Below are 20,216 nucleotides of genomic sequence, written 5' to 3'. Positions count from 1 at the left end.
TCTCAGGAATTCATCTCGTCCTTTTTTGTTGACAGTTGGTTTTACAATCTTCATCTGCCTTAATACAGATCTATTTGCAATTTGCTCTTTCAAGAGGCATATTTTAGTTACTATCACAGCTGCATAGATATTTATTTCAGGTACTTGCATAGCGCCATAAATTTACGCAGCACTTTTCATATACATTGTACAAAGATATCAATTTTTTATCAGTTCTAATAGTTTGAGATCTAAGATGCTGAAATGTAATTGTGATATATTTCTTCTTTCATAGACCTAAGCTGGAGTGCTTCCTTCCTCCTTATATGTGTAAAAAAAGGAATGGATTATTGAATGCTTTTATTAATAAAGGAAGTCGCCAAGCAGGTTTTGAACAGACTTTGCTTAACTCCTACAAAGAAGTTACGGAAAATATTACTTGTGAAGAGGGAGAAGCCACAAACTACAAAGAGTATCTGAAGAAGTGCCATGAACTTCCCTATTATGGGTTTGTATTTATATTGAAAATGTTTGGTAAAAAGGGGAAAGACCGGAAAAGAGACTTTCTACTTTGAGCCCCTGTTCACACCGGTGCGACCTGTCATGCGGTTTGACATTTTCAAATCGCATGACAAGTTGCACCCCATTGCCAGCAATGGAATTGTTCATGTGCCACAACTTATTTGGCATAGATTATGAGAGTTTCCTGCACTACTGTTTACTGATTTCATTGCGAGTTGCATAGATTTCTGTTAAATTAAGTTGTAGGCTGCAATGGAATCGGCAGTGCAAATTGCTCTGATATGCGGGTTTGAAATCACGCTGAAGTAGCAATTTCAAAGCCGCACCAGTGTGAACTAAGGCTTAAAAAAAGGGGGGCGGGGGACTTTTCACCTAGAAAGCGTTGCAAGCTCGAAAACTCACCACTCCAAAGACTAATGACACGTACACACAGTCAAAAATGTCGACAAAAGTTCGATGTGAGCTCTTGGTAGGAAATTCCGACCGTGTGTAGGCTCCATCTGACCATTTCCGACAACAAAAATTTGAGAGCTGATTCTTGTCAGAAATTCCAATCATCTGTATGCAATTCCGACGCTCAAAAAAACATGCATGCTCAGAATCAAGTCGACGCATGCTCAGAAGCATTGAACTTAATTTTTCTCAGCTCTTCGTAGTGTTGTACGTCACCGCGTTCTTGACATTCGGAATTTTATGTGACCGTGTGTATGCAACACAAGTTTGAGCCAAAATTCAGTCGGAAAAAAATCCATGGTTTTCTTGTCGAATTTCCGGTCATGTGTACGCGGCATAAGACCAGCAGCATGGATAGAAGTGGTAATATTCCTAAAAGAGTGCAGTGCAATCAAAAGTAAATCAAGCCTGCACCTCTATCATGCGTTAATGTGCAAACCCAGCAATTGAAAATCACAATATTTAAACAGGCCTTTTAACAAAAAAATACTGTATTTATCGGCGTATATCGCACACTTTTTTGCCCTGAAAATCAGGGCAAAATTGTGGGTGCGCGATATACGCCGATACCCGCTTCCCGCGCTGTGTTTGAACCACTGCGCCGACATATACCGAGCGCAGTACACTCGGGTATAGTCGGGCAGGCTCGGCTCCTCTCGCGGTCACGTCCTGTACGTCCTTTACGTGAGCAGCCTTACATGTGCCTTGAATGCAGCCTTACCATTGCAATCAATGCAGCCTTGCATGTGCCACGAATGCAGCCTTACCATTGCAATCAATGCAGCCTCACATGTGCCATGAATGCAGGCTTACCAATGCAGCCTCACATGTGCCATGAATGCAGCCTGATCGATGCCCATCTGCAGCCTCGGAGGGGACGAGCGCCCGACAGATTACAAACAGGAGAATCTCTTGTTTACTCGGTTACTTCTTTAATACAAAGTCCCGCCTCTTATGATAGAAAGAACAGTCATCCAATGGCATCCCAGGAGACAGGACTTCCTATTACAAATGCCGCTGAGTAAACAGGAGATTCTCTTCATGCAATCTGACAGCGCTCGTCCTGTCCCCTCCGAGGCCTCACAGATAAATACGGTATATATCTTTTGTGGCCCTGGGGGGCCATAGTAAATCACCAGGGGGGCCGCAATTGGCCCACGGGCCGGACTTTGGACATGCCTGCTCTATAAGGATCCTGACAATATAGTCCACCCACCTGATTGATAACTGGCTCCAGGTGAGAACCAAAGCACCCTCCTCATCTCCTGGTGCTCCAATGAGTGCTGGAGGAGCAGATCGGTGACTGACTGTCACTGCTCTCTGCGCTAAGCATATCAAGAACTGAATGCTCAGCTCTCATCTGATCTTTCAGCTCTCAGTCTTCGAGCCAACATTGGACAGCTGCAGCATTACACTGATAAGAATGTACTGTTTTTTTTGTTTTGTTTTGTTTTGTGTTTTTTTTGTTTTTTATGTACCCCGCATAGACACTAATTTTCTTTTAAGAAAAATGTGTCCCAGAGGTACTGTAAAGCCTCGTTTTACACGATCGGATTTCCATCGGACAAATTCGTGGAATTTTCTACGAAGGGTGTTGGCCGTGAACTTGTTTTTTCTGCTCTTTAGCGCCACCCTTTGGGCAACTTCTGCTAATGTTGTCTTATGGTTGGCATTGGTTCTGAGCATGCGTGTTTGTACTTGGGATTTTAGTCCGATGGACTTGTGTACACACGATCGGATAATCCGACGGAAAATTTGAGAGCATGCTATCCCATATTTGTTGAAATTCCGACAACAATTGTCTGATGGAGCATACAAACGGCCAGATTATCTGACAAAATCCCTGCCATCACACAATTGTTGTCGGAAAATCCAATTGTGTGTACGGGCCTTAAAGAGGAGTTCCACCCAAAAATGGAACTTCCTCTTAACCCACTCCTCTCCCCCTTACATGCCACATTTGGCATGTCATTTTTTGGGGGGGGGAGTGGGGGCTTCAGGAGAAGGGGACTTCCTGTCCCACTTCCTCCTTCCGCCGAGGGGCTGCAAAGGCGATACGTCATATAGCCTTTTGGCAGCCCCTCCCTGTAGGCGATCGCCTGGGACACGTGACAGGTCCCAGGCGATCGCCTGTCCAATTAAACAGCACCGGGCCGCGCGCGCATGCGCAGTGCCGCTCGCGCAGTGGGTGCCCGGCCGTAAAGCCGAAAGCTGTCACGGCCGGGTGCCCACAGTGACAATGAAGACGCCGGAGGGGGGGAGAGGAGCGGACCCCCGGCCGGCGCGTCGCTGGAGCAGGTAAGTGTCAGTTTATTAAAAGCCAGCAGCTATACTTTTTGTAGCTGCTGACTTTTAATAAACTTAAAAAATGGGTGGAAAACCCCTTTAAGTGTACATTGCACATAGCACTTCCCTCCAACAGCACATTTGATTTAGAATTTCTTATTTTCAATGAGCGCCATCTTTTGCACTCCTCACGCTCAAAGAATGCTTGCATGTTCCAATAGCTCCCCACATTTATTTATTTTATTTTATTTTATTATAATTTTTTTTAGGTTTGTGTGTGGTTTTTTTTTTTGCATTCAGTGTAATATATTATGTGAATCTACAGGTGTGCTTTTTTCATGGGAGAAATTGACAAACCAGCACAAGGCTTTCTGAACAGAGCTGGACGCAAGACTGTGTCAGTTGCTATTAATATGGAAGGAGTGTCTGTTATTGACCGTAAGGAAAAGGTATTTGAACTCTGTGTACTTGTATGGTTTGTGATTTATTTTTTATTTATTTTTTTGAGAAGGTTCTGTTACTTATAAACCGTGGAAACTTCTGATCTCAAATAGTGCCTTTGCAGCTTTAAAAAAAAAAAAAAAAAAAAAAAAAAGTGCATGTAAAAAAGTAACAACATCACAAAGCCGCTGTGTTCTTTAAGGCAAAGTCAGCAGCTGCAGTATTTGTAGCTGCTGACTTTTAAAATAAGGACACTTACCTGTCCAGGGCGCCTGCAATGTCGGCACCCGAAGTCTATCTGTCCCTCGGCTCTTCGGTGCTGCCGCCACTTTAGGGGGCCGGCCTAAAGTGATCTGGCAGGACTTGGCTTCTGACTAAAGTTTGACTTTAACAGAACGTGGTGTAACGGTCAACATAATGGTTTATCCTGTTACGGCTACAGATTCGGTCTGTTTAAGCAGGGATCTACCTAACTCTACAGACAGCAGTATCACAACTAGCACCAGAGTTTGGGGGGGGGGGGGGGGGGGGGGGGACTCGGACTTGATACACAGGAAGAACACCTGACATTTGCGTTTAGGTGAGGGGACAGTTTTATATTGCATATACAAGATGTATTGTACAACTTTCCTCACATATTGTATTGCTCATATGCGTAGTAACTGATTGGCAGTCTAGCAATTCCTGTGTATTTCTTGCTTTGGTGACCAGACTGCCAACCTGGTCACCCTTTTCCACACGGATAGTTAAGGGCGTTGTTGGTCCAAGTTTTAGATGGCTATTTGGACACATCAGGAGTTGTACGGAAATTTAAAGGATCACTAAAGGAATTTATTTTTTTTGCTAAATAGCTTCCTTTACCTTACTGCAGTACTGGTTTCATGTCCTTATTGTTCGTTTTTGCTTTGAAAGTTGCTGTAATTCTGCTGTGATCTCCACGCTTCCTGGTTGTCTTTTTCCTTATAACCACAGTACTGGGAGCTTTTCACTGTAGGTCTAAGCTGTCATTACTGTGTGTCTAAAACTTAACAGAACCAATCAGATTCATTTTAAAAACAAAACGCTGCCCTGGATTTGTTTGTTTTTGTTCTGTGTGTCTCTCTAGTTCACAGGAACATGAAAACAGTTTAAAAGTGAAACTAACCTACATGCACATTATATGATAGATAAAATTAATTTGTAATCATTTTTAATAGGAATCGGTTAACTTTTATGTCTCTATACCCTGTAAACAGTAATTTCAGCAAAAAAATGTTTTTCCTTTAGTGATCCTTTAAGGTTTAAGTATCATGGAATTATACTATACTGTTTTATCCTTGCAGTATCTCATTCCAATGCAGGTATGGGTGATCTCTTAGCGATTTTTCAGTCTCAACCAGGGATAGAAGGCAGTGCCTGATTGGCTGCTCATTGGATGGTGCTTGGGTGATTCCGGGGCCAGCGACACTTGGCAAGCCAAGCGGCATCGCAGCAATGATTTTTTTTTTTTGTGGCCACTGTTGAGGGAAGCATTCTCATTACCACTGATGGGGATTTTGGTTCCTACTGTCTTTCGGGGTATTATTCCCATGGCTCACAGATAAATTGTTTTCAGTACGATTCCTAAAACTGATTTAATTTAGGGGTTCCTTGCTGCTCTTCATAATTATATCTAGAACCTCTCAGTGAAGTCAGAGGTAATTTCTCAAATCTTTGACATCCATATGGACAGAGGAAGGGGTTTGCCTTAAAGCGGAGGTTCACCCGCACAGGACACTTTTTTTCCCCTTAGATGGATGCTCGTTTTGTCTAAGGGAATCGGCTAGTTGTTTTAAAATATGAGCTGTACTTAACGTTTACGAGATGCATCTTCTCCGCCGCTTCCGGGTATGGGCTGCGGGACTGGGCGTTCCTATTTTGATTGACAGTCTTCCGAGAGGCTTCCGACGGTCGCATCCATCGCGTCACGATTTCCCGAAAGAAGCCGAACGTCGGTGCGCAGGCGCAGTATAGAGCCGCACCGACGTTCGGCTTCTTTCGGCTACTAGTGACGCGATGGATGCGACCGTCGGAAGCCTCTCGGAAGACTGTCAATCAAGAAGGAACGCCCGCTCCCAAAGACCCATACCCGGAAGCGACGGAGAAGATGCGTCTCGAAAACGGTAAGTACGGCTCATATTTTAAAACAACTAGCCGATTCCCCTAGACAAAACGAGCATGAAGCTAAGGGGATTGTTTGAAAAAACAGTTTAATGGGTGAACTCCCGCTTTAATGGCTCCATCCATTTAATGGTACCACCCAAGGGAATCGCAGCCCATTCTACCAGGGCTTGGTCATCTTTATGTGGAGAAAGCAGGAGCTACAGTACCCTTACAAAAACGCTACAGGTTAGATCTCCTGTCCAGTCGAGACCAATCTTTCAGATGCAAGACTTGAGAAAACAGAGTTGGGTACCTGGTAACTCCTTTTCTAGGAAGTCTTCCAGGGCAGCACTCAGATATCTATATCTATCTCACACACACAGATTTTTTTTACATGTAAGCGACAAGTGTCAGAAAAAGGCGAAGTCTTTTTAAGTAGATAAATAAAAAGCCAGCAAATGTTCGACAGCTCTCAGCAGAGAAGGGCTCAGATTTTCTAACGATTGATTGTGCAGCTCCACTGTAAAGCTGGCAGTCAGATCCTGTGGTCAGCGATCTCTAGGGCACTGTGTACCAGGCCAACTCGGCGTGAACTTCTCTACAAGCAACAAAGGCTGCCCTTTTGAGAACAAAAGCTTGTTTGGACCATCCTTGCATGCCTTCAGATGGTGACTGTGGGTAAAATCATTCTTTTATATCTACTGAAGAAGGTGACAGGTCAGAAACTGGTATTGCCTTCAGAATCCAAGAAGAGCTCCTTTTTTATAACTTAACAAGCCTTGGACTTAAAGCGGATGCTTGCAACCCTGTTCCATAAGAACTATACAGTCAAATGCTCTGGCTCCAGAGGCAAACCCTCCTCACAGTGGTGGATGCCCCCACTCGTGCAGGTTGGGGGTTGTCTAATCATCATCTGTGTTGCCTCCTGGTATTCAGATGGTGGCTGTGGGTAATAGTATGCGATTTATAGCTACTTAAAAAAGTGTATGTGACAGTTCAGAAACTGGTAATTCCTTCAGAATCAAAGAATAGCCCCCCAACAAGCTTTGGGCTCGAAGCAGATGTTTACAACCCAGTTCCATAAGAAGAATTGGACACTCAAATACTCTAGCTCCAGAGGAAAGCCCCCCCCCCCCCCCTAAAAGTGAGGGATGCCCCCACTTGTGCGGTTTGGGGGTTGTCTAATCATCATCTGTGGCTGCCAGTTCTTGAGGTCACAAATGAGTGGGTCTGCGGTGTGGTCTCCAGAAGTTACAAACTAGAGTTTCGCTGTGTTTCCTTTCCATGTTTTATATGCTCAAGGGTATGTTTGGAGCCCCAAAGAAGTGGTTTTCTGGAAAGGATGCTGTCTTGGAGTCATCACACCCATACTAGAGAGGGAGAGGTTTTCACGGCTTCTATTCCAACCTGTTTGCATTTCCCAAGCCAGACGGAGACTTCCTGCCTATTCTGGACCTGAAGGGTGTCCATTTCTTAAAAGTACAGTGACTGCTTTACTTCATTATTAGGACTTCCTGAAGTGAGTAGATGTCAAGAATGCCTACCTACATATAGCTTTTTCCGGCTTCACCAACAATTTTTGCGATTTGCCGTAGAGGATCGCCACTACCAGTTTACTTAGTTTTTCAGCCTGTCCATGGCTTTCAGAGTGTTTACCAAGGTGTTCGCTCCAGTTTTAGGGTTGTTGAGGACCTAGGGCAGGGGTGTCAAACTCAAATTCATCGGGAGCCGCATCAGCAGTTTGGTTGCCCTCAAAGGGCCAGTTCTATCTGCTCTCACACCAGTGGCGTAGCGTGGGTTGTCAGCGCTCAGGGCAATTTGCTCCCCCCCCCCCCCCCCCTGACTCGCAAACTTACCTATTTTTAGCTAGCTCCAGTCTGGTTACATGATCCCCTGTGTGAGCCAGCGGTGGCTGCAGGGAGAGAGAAGAGCATGCTCATCAATGACTGGTAAAGCCTGGAGTGGTGACATCACCTATAGATTCTTATGTCCCATCTGTTGGTGCTCCCTCCTCTCCCCTGCATACACCACTGGCTCACACAGGGAATAACATGACCGGACAGCCTGAAAATAGGTGTTTATATCTTTTCTACACAGGTTAGCCATCATAGGCATTAGGAGTGGGATTTTATAATATTTAAGTTAATGGAAGCTACATATGTCATATTCACACTAGAATACTTGTTGCAGTACTGTGCCGTTGGGATCAATACCCAGTAAGATTTTGTATTTAACCTTTTGAAAAAAAAAAATATGGCTTGGGAAATTATATATATATATATATATATATATATATATATATATATATATATATATATATATATATATATATATACACTGTTAAGAGGAGACTGTGTGAATCAGGCCTTCATGGTAGAATATCTGCATCTTGAAACAGCACACCACATGTTTTTAGCGAGTCCTGTATTTCACCTGAAGTTATTTGTGGGTTTTTCTTTGCATCCTGAACAATTTTTGCTGGCGGTTGTGGCTGAAATTTTTAGTTAATCTACCTGACCGTGGTTTGGTTTCAAGGGAACCCCTCATTTTCCACTTCTTGATTAGTTTGGACGCTGTTGATTTGGCATTCTCGATTCCTTTGATATCTTTTTATATCCCCTTTTCCTGTTTTATACAGTTCAACTTCTCTTTCCCGCAGATCCTTTTTGACATTTATTTTTTGCTTTCCCCATGACTCAGAATACAGAAGTGTCAGTGCAGCACTGGATGAAAGATGCAAGGGTCTGTCAGGAGTCCAGACATTGACGTTTTATACACACACACTAATTACAAACAAACAGATCAAATAGCCATTCAAACCCCTTTTTGTCAACTTGTGGGTATGTTTTATAAGGCCAAAATCACCTAAACTTAAAGGAGTTGTAAATAAAATAAAAATGTATGCTGAAATTACAGTTTACAGGGTATAGAGACATAATAGTTAACTGATTCCTTTTAAAAACGATTAAAAATAGATAAAAAAACAATCATATAATGTACCTATAGTTTCTAGTTTCGTTTTTGCATGTTGTTTCCTGCCTCTCTGCTGTCCAGAGCCACAGAGCCATAAAGGGCAGTGATGGTTTGGAAAACTGATCCAAAGGGGAGGTGCTGTGGGGTTTTAGACACACAGTAATCGCACCTCCTTGAAGTTAGTGACCACAGAGAGAAAGCTCCCAGCACTGTGGTTATCAGGAAATGGACAACCAGGAAGTGTGGAGATTAGAGAAGAATTACAGCAACTTGAGAGCAAAAGCGAACAATAAGGACATGAAAACAGCACTGCATTAAGGTAAAGGAAGCTATTAAGATAACACAAATATCTTCCTTTACAAACCCTTTAAACTTTTGATTAGGGTCATTCGGGTAGTTTCTGCTGTCATTATGATTTAAAGAGTAAACACATTTGATAATAAATGGCTTCAGCCAAACGCTAACCATGAGTGAAAGAAAAGCACAACTGTGTGTGTGTGTATGTGTTTATATATATATATATATATATATATATATATATATAATTGTCCCCTTGCAATGGTCACAGCTGATGGGTGGAACCTTATGTATAGCGATTGCTCCCCTAATGTCCCTGAAAGGTGTATGAAGCTGTTGGGTGACTGAGCATGTGTGCATCTAACTGAAATTAGGATAATCCATATTGTGTGCACTTGCGCCTTTTATTATGGTAATATGAGCTCTATGGATTTTCATGAAATACCAGTCATTCATGTGTAACAGTAATACACTGACTTTATTTTTATTACGCATAATAACCATTGTGGTTATTTAAATTTTTTATTTTTATTTCTATCCATACATTATGCGCATTCAATTTTAAACATCTGTTGTTCATTTTATTTTTTATTTAAACAGTTTCACAAAGCCTCTTCCTATTTCTTTTTCACAGCATGTCTTAATAGGTTTGAAGTTTTCAGAGCTGTCTTGGGATCTCTCGCATCCCGACAGGGAAGAGCATGTTTTATGGCTGGAGTTTGATGGTGATAATGAAGGAACACCGGTTAACAAGTTGCTAAAAATATACTCCAAACAGGTGACATTCCAGCAATAATTTAGTAATTTTTATATTGTACCTTCCTTGTTTTTAAGCTACCGAGAAGTGATCAATATAAAAGCATGTAATACATTTTCAGAGGAAAAAACTGAAGTAACTTTTAATGCATATACTGTACATCAAAAAACCTTGCCAGATAATAAATAACAGAGGAGATCCACCTGCCCGCTTATATACTGTATAGCGTGAGTTCAGCATCCTCACATTACCCACAACAGAAGGTTGCTTTTTCCCCCTACAGGCATCGGACAGAACCTTTTTAAGGGTTCAGTGTATGTAGTTCATGTTTGTTTCCAGTTTTTATTTGCAAGAGATTTTTATCATTGTTGGAAATTTCCAACCAGGCTTGAAATTGCTCATGCCATTTAACATATACTATGAAATTGTCACAGAAGACTTCTGAATCTGTTGCTTCTCCTGAAAATATAAGCTGTAGCCAAAGAAGCAGGTTAGATTTTCCTGAAATACACATTTCAAATACATACTGAAACAATTTATTTGCCAAGATGTCTTGGTTTAACATGTGAAAAAGAAGCTAACTTGTTGTGTAAAGTATTTACTTTGCCTAGAAAAAGTATTCATTCCCCTTAAAATTTTCCACATTTTGTCATGTTACAACCAAAAATGTAAATGTATTTTTTGTGCTAGACCAGCACTAAGTGATACATAATTGTGAAGTGGAAGGAAAATGATAAATGGTTTTCAAAATGTTTTACAAATATATGAAAAGTGTGGCGTGCATTTGCCAATACTCTGTAGAGCCACCTATCACATTAAATCCCAATAAAATACATTTGTTTTTGGTTGTAACATGAGAAAATGTGGAAAATTTCAAGGGGTATTTATACTTAAAGGCAATGTATAACCTGGTGTTTTAAGAACATCTATCCCCTAGGCTATATTTCTGCAGGATAAAGATTTCCAGCTCTATAATAATGCTTGCCCCTAATGCAGTCTAAGTTCAGAAAAAAGTTATTGACCATTTAGTCATCCTCATTGCAGCTTAAAGTGGAACTTAATATAAAAATAGTGAACAGGCAGGTTTTTTATTGCAGAAGAGGCATGCAATGTCTGTTTTGCAATAAAGTACACTTAAAGCGGGGGTTCACCCAAAAAATAATTTTAACATTACATTCAGGCGCGTTTTTAGAATGACAATCGGGTGTTTTTTTTTTTTTTTTTTTTAAATCGTTGCCGTACATACCGTTTAATAGATATATGTTCACCGCGGCTTCCGGGTATAATCTGCGGGACTGGGCGTTCCTAATTGATTGACATGCTTCCGACCATCGCATACAGCACATCACGAGTTGCCGAAAGTAGCCGGACTGCGAGTCGGCTCTATAAGGCGCCTGCGCACCGACGTTCGACTTCTTTCGGCAACTCGTGACGCGCTGTATGCGCCGGTCGGAAGCATGTCAATCAATTAGGAACGCCCAGTCCCGCAGATTATACCCGGAAGCCGCGGTGAACATATATCTATAAAACTGTATGTACGGCAACGATTTAAAAAAAACCCCACCCGATTGTCATTCTTAAAACTCGCCTGAATGTAATGTTAAAATGTAATGTTTTTGGGTGAACTCCCGCTTTAACTGCCTGCTTGCAAGCCTCTGCAGAATGTACACTGTCCATGTGCGGGAATGATTGTACTCCTGCGCATGCATGGGATTGTCTTCATCCTGAATCTGCCAAAAATCATACCTAGAAGAACCATGGAAAAGATGCTGTTGAGTCACCTCACAGGTGTCAGACCTTTGGAGCGAATGTAAGCATTTGTGCCATTTGGTTCAGCTTTAAAGAAGCATTACATATAGTTTAAACAATACCCAGGGAATGAGCTTGCCACCCAGAAAGCCCTCTACCATTCTGTTAAGTCTGACAAGTGGGAAATTGTATACTACTTGAATTTAAGTACACCTGTCATGAGAGAAATATGTAACCTGCCATTGCCGACAACTTCTTCTGGAAATGCTTGTTGTCTGACCGAGGGGTGCTTTGGCTTTAATGCATTGAGGTTAACATGAACATGTATACAAAGCTAAAAGTCTTATGCTGTGTACACACAAACACGTTTTTTTTTTTTTTATGTCATTAAAAACAATTGTGTGTGGGCTCCAGAGCATTTTTCACAATGTAAAAAATGGGCATTAAAAACTTAGCACATGCTCTAATTTTTCACTACGTTTTCAACGTCGTAAAAAATGATCGTGTTTGGGCTTTAACGACGTGAAAAAATCGCGCATGCTCAGAAGCAAGTTATGAGACTGGAGCGCTCGTTCTGGTAAAACTAGCGTTCGTAATGGAGATAGCACATTCGTCACGCTGTAACAGACTGAAAAGCGCGAATCGTCTTTTACTAACACGAAATCGGCAAAAGCAGCCCCAAGGGTGGCACCATCCGAATGGAACTTCCCCTTTTATAGTGCCGTCATACGTGTTGTTCGTCACCGCGCTTTGCTAGAGCGTTTTTGTTTTTTTCACAATCGTGTGTAGGCAAGGCCGTTTTAACGATCAGGTTGAAAAAAAAGTCGTTTTTTTCTAGACCATTAAAAACTAGTGTGTACGCGGCGTTACACTTTTCAACCATAATGTACAACAGATTGTTCTAGGTCTGTGACTCAAAAGTACTTTAAAAGTTATGTAATCCCAATTACAGAAGTTCTATAAACTGCTCCCTTTCTGGTTGTCATTGCTGTTGTGCAAGTTTTGTTTATATTGGTATGAGTAAAGGTTTCATATGTACCAGTTGATCCTACCAGCTTTTGCTCTTTTTAAGACCTTCTTTCACAGCATGATTGCCAGCTCCCAGTTCTCCATGAAGGTGGTCTCCTTCACCTTTCACCCTGTTGGCTGCAGGAAATACCCCCCCTGCTGGTTAATTTAACTACTCTGGCCATTTATCAGTGAAGATGACAAATCTGTAAATGTAACTTCCCCTGTATGTGTGTGTGTGTAATATATATATATATATATATATATATATATATATATATATACTTCAGGAGACTCAAATGGCAGCCACCATGTTGTACATCTGTCATGGCAGTGTCATTTCAGCAACTATATATACTTTTGCTGTTCTGGTTTGTTGCTTTTACACTTTACTTACAGGTAGCCTATTCAAATGAAAGGGCTGCCAACTCGCCACTACAGGAAAAATACAGACATAATGCATGTTTTATTTGTACACGGCATACCACAATGCATGGTTATGTTGAGCTTCATTGCCTCAGTGCTTTGGGGTACCACTCCAAATGAATGCAGATGCACGTAACTTTTGTTTAACCACTTAAGCCCCGGACCAATATGCTGGCTAAAGACCCAAGGTGTTTTTACAGTTCGGGACTGCGTCGCTTTAACAGACAATTGCGCGGTCGTGCGACGTGGCTCCCAAACAAAATTGGCGTCCTTTTTTCCCCACAAATAGAGCTTTCTTTTGGTGGTATTTGATCACCTTGGCGGTTTTTATTTTTTGCGCTATAAACAAAAATAGAGCGACAATTTTGAAAAAAATTCAATATTTTTTACTTTTTTGCTATAATAAATATCCCCCAAAAACATATATAATTTTTTTTTTTTCCTCAGTTTAGGCCGATACGTATTCTTTTCTTTGGTAAAAAAAAATCGCAATAATCGTTTATCGGTTGGTTTGCGCAAAATTTATAGCGTTTACAAAATAGGGGATGGTTTTATTGCATTTTTTTTTTTTTTTTTTTTTTTTTTTTTTTTTTTTTTACTACTAATGGCGGCGATTAGCGATTTTTTTCGTGACTGCGACATTATGGCGGACACTTCGGACAATTTTGACACATTTTTGGGACTATTGTCATTTTCACAGCAAAAAATGCATTTAAATTGCATCCTTTATTGTGAAAATGACAGTTGCAGTTTGGGAGTTAACCACAGGGGGCGCTGTAGGAGTTAGGGTTCACTGTGTGAGTGTTTACAACTGTAGGGGGGTGTGGCTGTAGGTGTGACGTCATCGATCGTGTCTCCCCTATAAAGGGAATGACGCGATCGATACGCCGCCACAGTGAAGCACGGGGAAGCCGTGTTTACACACGGCTCTCCCCGTTCTTCAGCTCCGGGGACCGATCGCCGCACTCGAGCGGCGATCGGGTCCGCGGGACCCGCGGTCCCGGAGCTTCGGACCGGGTCGCGGGAGCGCGCCCGCGACCCACGGCTGGGTACAAGTACAGGACGTATATATACGTGCTTGTGCCCAGCCGTGCCATTCTGCTGACGTATATGTGCAGGAGGCGGTCCTTAAGTGGTTAATGTGTAATGCTGTAAAGCATTACAAAAGTGTGGTTTGGCCCTTTACTGTTTTCTCAGTCCGTGACCTGAAGCAAATACAGTAGAGAGATCATTTTTGTTTTGACTTTTGTTTGCGTCATGCTGGTTCTGAGTCTGTAACTTGGACCCCTTTCACACTGGAGCGTATTGCAGGCGACAACTAAAAGAAACCGGCTTAGAACAAATGGTGCGAAAGAGAAAGGAAAAAGGGATGATCTCAACGTTATACTCGTATTTAGGAAAAACCGAACCATCAGATATGAATAAACTATATGAATGTTGGTTGAGAGATGTCCCAAAATTGGGGGAAGATATATAAATTTCCTTTTCAGATCCTAGTCTCACTTCGAGACAAATTAATCCAATTTAAAATAACACAAAGGATCTATTACACACCATATAAGTTGTTTAAAATATTCCCATCAAATTCTCAAAACTGTTGGAGATGTGCAGGTATTCCGGGAAATTTTATACATATATTCTGGACTTGCCCAAAGATAAGGTGGTTTTGGAGAGAGGTTTTGAGAATAATAGATGAAGTGACATTAGTTCAGCTTGACCTAGAGGCAGAGATCTGTCTGTTAGGTTTAGTAGAGGAAAGAAGAACACAGGTGGGTCTGTTGCTCTTCTACGCAAGAAAGGTAATAGTGTTAAATTGGAAGAAAGTAGAAGCCCCCTCGGTGGCGCAATGGAAGAACCTGATAAATAGTAATCTGCCATTGTATAAAGAGACATACTATAATAGAGGAAATGGGGAAAAATATAAGAAAATATGGGCAAATTGGATAGAAAACGTGCCTCAGGGTAGGGGGATAGGGAAGTGGGATGGAACTACACCAATGGAAGAAAGGGAAAAAAAGGAGGTAAACGGAAGAAGACATAAATGTGAAGTATGTAAGGAAATGTGGGTATTTATGTGATTTTAATGGGAATGTGAAATGTATACTTGTATGTTTGTATATGAGAAAAAATAATAAAGAGATTTATAAAAAATAAAAAAAATAGCCCCTGCAATCCGCTCTTAAACAGCTGTCGCATTCACACTGGAGCGTTGCGCTAGCAGGACGGTAAAAAAAAGTCCTGCTAGCTGCATCTTTGAAGCGGTGAAGGAGCAGTGTGTTTACTGCTGCTGCCCATTGAAAACCGCTGGCAATGTGCTGCTGCAGTAGAAGCGCATTGCGGGCGGTTTTAACCCTTTCTCGGCCTCTAGCGGGGGTAAAACTGCCCCGCTAGCAGCAGAAATGCGCCGAAAATCCGCCCATAGCGTCGGCGGTAAAAAAAGCGGAGTTTTACCGCCGACGCTATGAGCGGCTCAGTGTGAAAGGGGTCTAAGAGCCAGGCACCTAGAATTGTCAATTGCCCCATTATGGTATTCTTTGTATTTCTCACATGACGATCGTAGTTTCAATTAAATAGGAGGATATTCTGTCTTAGTGGCAATATTTTCTGGAGATCATTTGAAGTTCAAGATTCATGAAATTTGAGCTGGGAACATATATCTGCAGTGTTTTGTTATCTCTCTTCAAAGCTATATGTCCTGTAGCTGTCTCCTGCCCCATTCTTCTGTTATTGGCCTGATAACTCCTGAAAAGTTCTCCTAAAACATATAAAAGCAGTTTTTGTGTTGGGGAGGATGCTATAAATAAATTATAAAATTAAGGAGAAATGAAAAAGGGCAAATGTGGGACTTTATATGAGATACAAAGTCCCAACTTTTTTTCCTTTTTAATAGCTATAAATAGATTGGCAGAGCCCTGGACGATTCAAAGGACAGAGCTGAAAGTCTCTCTCCCTATGAGGAGAGGGAGTGCGTGCCTTTCCTCCAATCGGCTGTATATCCAGGCTTCACTGCAGTGCTAACCAGGAAGAGAAAATCTCCTAACACTATGTGCACTTTCTAAACAGTATATAAAGATAGACCGAAGATTTGCATGTAAAACTAATGTAGGGAGATTTGTTTCATCCCTGTGTATCATCTGAGGCTGATCACTTCGCTGGGTATATGTGAGGGTTTACATCCGCTTTAAGGAAAATACTGCTATAGTTTTAGACTTTACCATTAAGTCCTTTTTTTTTTTTTTTTTTTTTTCAGGCTGAGCTGATGAGTGGTTTAATTGAGTATTGCATAGAACTTAATCAAGGTGGAGATTTGCATTCTCCAGACTCTGTTTCTGGGAGCACACCAATTACTGAGAAACGGAACAAACTACGAAGACAGGAAAGTGTTCTGTGTAACCGCATCAAGCATCTCACCACTATTGATTATGTTGATGATGGTAAGATATTGGTATAGTGGTCTGGTTAAATTCTTTGATCGTATATGGTGTGTGTGTGATGATGTGTTTTAAAGGCTGACTACTTGTTAAATCTAAGGTCCTGTTTTAAAGAAAAAAACACATATGCAGAAACATATACATGCCTCCTAATGTTTGTATTAATGAGTCAGACCACTCAAAATTATTTATACTATTTGATTATAGTGGTTGGTATAGCCACCAACTTTGTATATTTCTTAGGGCTCCAGCAGCAAAATATTAATACCTAATTCACTCAGCTATAACTATTACTAGGGTAATGGGGCTTAAAGTATAACCAAAGGAAAAAAGTTTAAGTTGAGAGGGATTTAAAATGCCTGTAAGATTTCTATTACTATCTGTGCCCCTAATAGGGCAAATTACCCTCCTATTTGTCTTGCTTACCGTTCTCGTAGAAAGTAAAAGAAAATCCCTAAGTTTGGGATGTCCCTAGGCCAGTAGTAGTGGGGATGCCTCACGATGGAGGGGTTTCTTCTTCTCTCTTCCTGTTTTTGCTATGTGGCAGGGAGTCGAGGGAAATCTTCCCAATGGGACATGGGTGGCCAAAAAAAGTTTGCTTATAGTTCTACTTTAAGGCCTCATGCACACAGAATGTTTTTATAGCTGCTGTTAGGGGCATCTGATGTGTTTTTGGATAAACTGCGTCTTTACATTTTCCAGTTAAGTTCACCTTTTAAAGGACAGACTAGCTTTTTAGAATTAAAAATCATTAATGCACTTTTTTTTTTTGTATGTTAAAAAAAAAGTGCATTTATTTTTTATTCTTTTTTGGAACCTGTAAGGCATTGCACCAGCGATCAGCAGATTACTGGTGCCATGCAGGTATCCTGCAGATCTGCCAGTAAAACTGTATCTGCTTGCCCCTATGGGATGTACAGGCACACAATCTGACAGGAAGAGAGAATGAACTATCACGTTGCCCCATAGCGTCGTAGTAGTGCATTGAAAAATACAAGCCGACAGCCACAAAGGCTGCAGGACCTTGTCGTTTTTTCCATTCACAGGACACTAAATGGGTGACACGTCTGGGAGGGGGAGAGGGATCCCCTACTAGCTGTCAGATTTGGGAGGTGCATGGGCCGGTCCGTTTGTTACATGTTACACCCTGAATATGGGTGTAACATGTTACAAAAGGTGAACTCATCCTTTAAGGGTAAAAAAATTTGCAGGTTTTTGTTTCATACACAGGAGCCTGCAAGCATTGCACACGCAATCAGTAGATCGCAGGTGCAATGTTTGGCTTCTGCAGACTCTTCTTCCAGCTCTCTACCTGTACCACTGTATGGCTTTCAGTTAGAAAGTGTCAATGGGCTATGAGTGCACGAATTGTTCCACAGTGGAAGACGGGACTTGTAGTTTATTTATTCACAGATCTTTGTGAATTAAAGACAGCCCTGTCAATTCAAAAGTGACCATGCCTGTGGGGGGAGAATAACCCCCTGCATGCTGTCGAGGGTGGTAATGAGGGATGCTTCGCAAGATTTAGCAAGTTACTCCCTAAATATAGGTGTAACCTGAAATGTGTTGCTAAGAGTGGAGTCAGCCTTTAAATGTCATATGTCATGTTAACACAAACATGCAATTGAGCTATAAATGTGTTTGAGGATGTGAAGCCATGGGAGTTACTGGAACCAGCAACCTAAACACTTCCAAGTTTTATATGTAATTGATCAAGTGTGCATAAACAATGGAGTGTGTAATTTCTTTATGTATAACTATTTTTTTCCCCAGGCACTGAAATTAAACGAGTGAAGCCCAAAAGAGCTGCATCATTTTTCACACGACAGTCAACCCATGGATATGCATCTGTGTTGCCTGCTGACAGCCCTGGGGAAAGCTGACCAACTGCAGCTAGTAAACGCGAAGACCAAAGAAACTTCTGAATCACTGAACATTCTTATTCGCTGTATGGACCAAGCCAAAGCAATAAGGGCCATAATTAACGTGCCTTATGTTGCTCCTGCACCTAAAGGGATGACTCTTCAAGAATGCCAGGAAAAGGCATTTCTACAGCCAGGTTTACAGTTAATTTCCAAATTTCAGAATGCAGTTTCATTATGTAGAGAAGATAACGGAAGTTCTATGACCAAGTTTGAAATTGTGTTGCCATGAGTGTGTGGCTTGTTGATTTTTTTTTTTTTCACCCCCCACTCAATATCTGGCCTAGAAAGTGGTATAACTGGTTTACAAAGTGTAATTGCCTGTACACTAATATTGTGTTGGGATTCCGTGATGGCAGCTCAGTTTAAGATTTGTGTATACAGGCGTTGCTGTCAAACAATGGCTTCTACATTTGAACATAATGCATATCAAACTTGTGTGTTCGAATACAAAAGGCTGCATTTGACCTACTTTGCTTGCAATGCAAACATATCTGCATTCATCAGGTCTAACCTAGCCTCAGAACTGCCATTCATACTGCACTATGGGGGTAAATGAGAATCTGCTGATCTGTGTTTGATGTGCCCTAATGTATAAACCATTACTGTATAGGGAAACTATCTCTTTTGTCATTTTTTAAACTAGAAGGATGAAATTAATAACAACCTTTTTAGATTTGGATAGACTGGTAAGGGGTTAGAAGCAATGTCGGGTCTTTCTTCTGTCTTTTTCATCATTAGGAAGATTAATTTTATTTATTGTTCTAATCGCCAATCTCACTGGGGATAACGGTAAGGGTAAATCCAACATTTTGAGCGATCACCAAAACCGAAATAGAGGAGAAATATTCCAACGGGGACACTTGTTCTTCTGACAACTGTCTAACAAGGGATTGTTGGACACATTAAAAAGATAACTTCCCACTTTCTGTTGAGTCTACCAGACAGGGAGTGAAGGGAATTCCCCCTAATGATACACAGATGGGGGGGGGGGGAATATACCATTCCTTACTCGCCCATTAGGGTGAATTACCCTTTCTTTGTACCCTGTGTTGTGATCATGTGTACGTCATCATTGAAAGTAATAGAAAATCCCAAATTTTGTGTTATTCCCTAGAACCTTAATAGAGGGGAAATCTTCCAATGGGGACCCTAGTTCTAGTGACACCCTAGAGATTCTTTTTTTATTTTTTTTTGCAGGGATTTCCTCACTTCTTATTTTCGTGATGGGACACAGATGGCAAAAAAAAAATCTGACGGGTTATAACCCTCCCTTACTATCCAATATGATACTTTAAGACATTGTTGGTTTGCTGTTAAAAAAATTAGGCATTAGTAACGAGAAGTTTCTTTGCCAGAAATGTGTGTAGCGCAAGGACAACCTTTATGAATGTGTTGTAATGAAAGGTCAAACTTCAACTGGAATGTCAGAAATGGGAATAACCTCTGTCCAATGGATTAACTGGATGTAACCCAAATCCATGTTCTTTTATATAAAATACATTTGAGCACCTGTTATAATTGTTAAAAAATGTATGTTACTGTAAAGAAATATGACAATGTTTCATCAATGAATATGTCCTATATTAAAGTGGACCTGAACTGAGTTAAAGTGATACTAAAAGTTCGATTTTATAAAAAAAAAAAAAAAATAACAAACATGTCATACTTTCCTCCACTGTGCAGCTCGGTTTGCACAGAGTGGCTCAGAACGCCGTTTTCTGGGGTCCTCCGGCGGCTCTCTCGGCTCCTCCCCTGCATCAGATAACCCCCACGCTCTCCCACGGGGGTTACCTTGCGGGCATGCTCCCGTGTCCAGCATTCGGCGTCCATAGCTGCCGACTGCAGGAC

General features: G+C 41.4%; 1 protein-coding gene across 1 annotated transcript in view; it reads left to right on the top strand.

Annotated features, from left to right (window-relative positions):
• Nucleotides 1-19,981, top strand: part of FRMD8 (FERM domain containing 8) — a 33,685-nt gene extending 13,704 nt beyond the window's left edge. The window contains exons 7-11 of the mRNA XM_040328589.1: nt 275-487; nt 3,566-3,689; nt 9,707-9,850; nt 16,263-16,446; nt 18,217-19,981. Of these exons, the coding sequence (XP_040184523.1) occupies nt 275-487; nt 3,566-3,689; nt 9,707-9,850; nt 16,263-16,446; nt 18,217-18,326 (775 nt within the window). The 3' untranslated portion in view covers nt 18,327-19,981. The remainder of the gene's footprint in view (nt 1-274; nt 488-3,565; nt 3,690-9,706; nt 9,851-16,262; nt 16,447-18,216) is intronic.
• Nucleotides 19,982-20,216: the final 235 nt, after the last annotated feature.

The sequence above is a fragment of the Rana temporaria genome, chromosome 11, assembly GCF_905171775.1.
Source record: "Rana temporaria chromosome 11, aRanTem1.1, whole genome shotgun sequence".
NCBI classification, from domain to species: Eukaryota; Metazoa; Chordata; class Amphibia; order Anura; family Ranidae; genus Rana; species Rana temporaria.
Note: the sequence above shows the minus strand (reverse complement) of the source record. Positions and strands in the feature narration are given on the sequence as shown.